This window comes from Bidens hawaiensis, unplaced genomic scaffold (genome assembly GCF_021521415.1).
Source record: "Bidens hawaiensis isolate Kalapana, Puna unplaced genomic scaffold, B.hawaiensis_p1.1 tig00016939_1, whole genome shotgun sequence".
Taxonomy (NCBI): Eukaryota; Viridiplantae; Streptophyta; class Magnoliopsida; order Asterales; family Asteraceae; genus Bidens; species Bidens hawaiensis.
This window is the reverse complement of record NW_027492564.1, coordinates 307,550-308,837: the sequence shown is the minus strand read 5'-3', so window position 1 is coordinate 308,837 and position 1,288 is coordinate 307,550. Positions and strand designations below refer to the sequence as shown.

Here is a 1,288-nt window from a genome sequence, read left to right as displayed (position 1 = left end):
AAAAAGTCGTTTCGGTGTGTAAAAAAATACCGTAATTTTTTATACATCACTTACACTTACGTATTACACATGTGTAAAAAAAATTCGAAAAAAAATTGTTATATTGAGTTTTTTCGAGTTTTTAAAACTCAAAGTGGTTCTCAAAAGAAATCAATCATATATATATATATATATATATATATATATATATATATATATATCATGAATCGAGTCTAATGAACACATTATCAACTCATTATCCAAACTAGATGACTTTCAACTTTTAATCAAAACTTAATGAAATTGCATACCAACCATTTAATTCACGAAATCTAAGCCAATTAGAAACTATATAGATTATCAAAATACGCGAACTCGTTAAGCCATCACACTATAGTTTTCGCAGCTTAGGGTCTCTCCACCGGCACAATTGCGTAGCATAACTCTCGGTCTTTACGAAACGACCACACTTGAATCACCGTGTAAGTCTTAAAAACCATCTTATTACTAGCCACAAACTCATTCCATTTTGTCTTCAAAACAAAGTTGTCGGTATTCTTCATATGCCAAGTCTTCAACCTCAGCGGTTTCTCGTACATCTTCATCGAAGGACCCACCACCTTAACCTCCATACCGTCTACTCTACCATCCTCCATAACCCGCATCTCATGAACAGTCATGAACTCATGTGGGCGCGTCACCAGTTGCTTAACCGGCATGTTCAACCCGTTTTTATTTGTATTCAAGTCACTCTCGTACAATGGTTTCTGGATCACCAACTTCATGTCTAGACCGAACATCTCACCGGTGATGAACTGCTTCAACCGGTCGGTTGAATCGTTGTTTGCCACCTGTCCACACACCATCTCTTCGGCATCTTCCTCTTATTTTTCTTCTCCATCAACACGCTTTCAGGTTTCTTGATTATCGTTAACTTTTGAACTTCTTGATCATCTTCGAAAATAACAAAAAGACGTTTCTTTATAGGCAAGAACCTGCATTCATAACATGCAACGTTAGTATATGATCGATGAAAACTTAAGTTATAACCTTTTTATAAAACTTAAGAGTATGTTAGGAGCGTGAACGGGCCGCTTACTTAAGATCAACTAGCTAATGTTGGCCTAAATTATGTGATCAAATTTGTTACAAAGTTAATTACTGCCAGAATTGTAATAGTTAATAGTATGTTTTAGTGTCTTCTATATCATATAAAAGGGTTAATGGGTCATAGTAGGATTAAACATCTTGATAACATGATGGAAGCTAGTTGGAGGTTATCGCTTAACTTCATGTTGGCAGTTATATA

At 35.2% G+C, this 1,288-nt stretch overlaps 1 protein-coding gene across 1 annotated transcript; it reads right to left on the bottom strand.

The window, feature by feature from the left end:
- Nucleotides 1-386: 386 nt before the first annotated feature.
- Nucleotides 387-764, bottom strand: LOC143552508 (B3 domain-containing protein At2g32645-like). Its single transcript, XM_077042715.1, has one exon. The coding sequence runs from the start codon at nt 762-764 to the stop codon at nt 387-389; it is 378 nt and encodes a 125-aa protein (XP_076898830.1).
- Nucleotides 765-1,288: the final 524 nt, after the last annotated feature.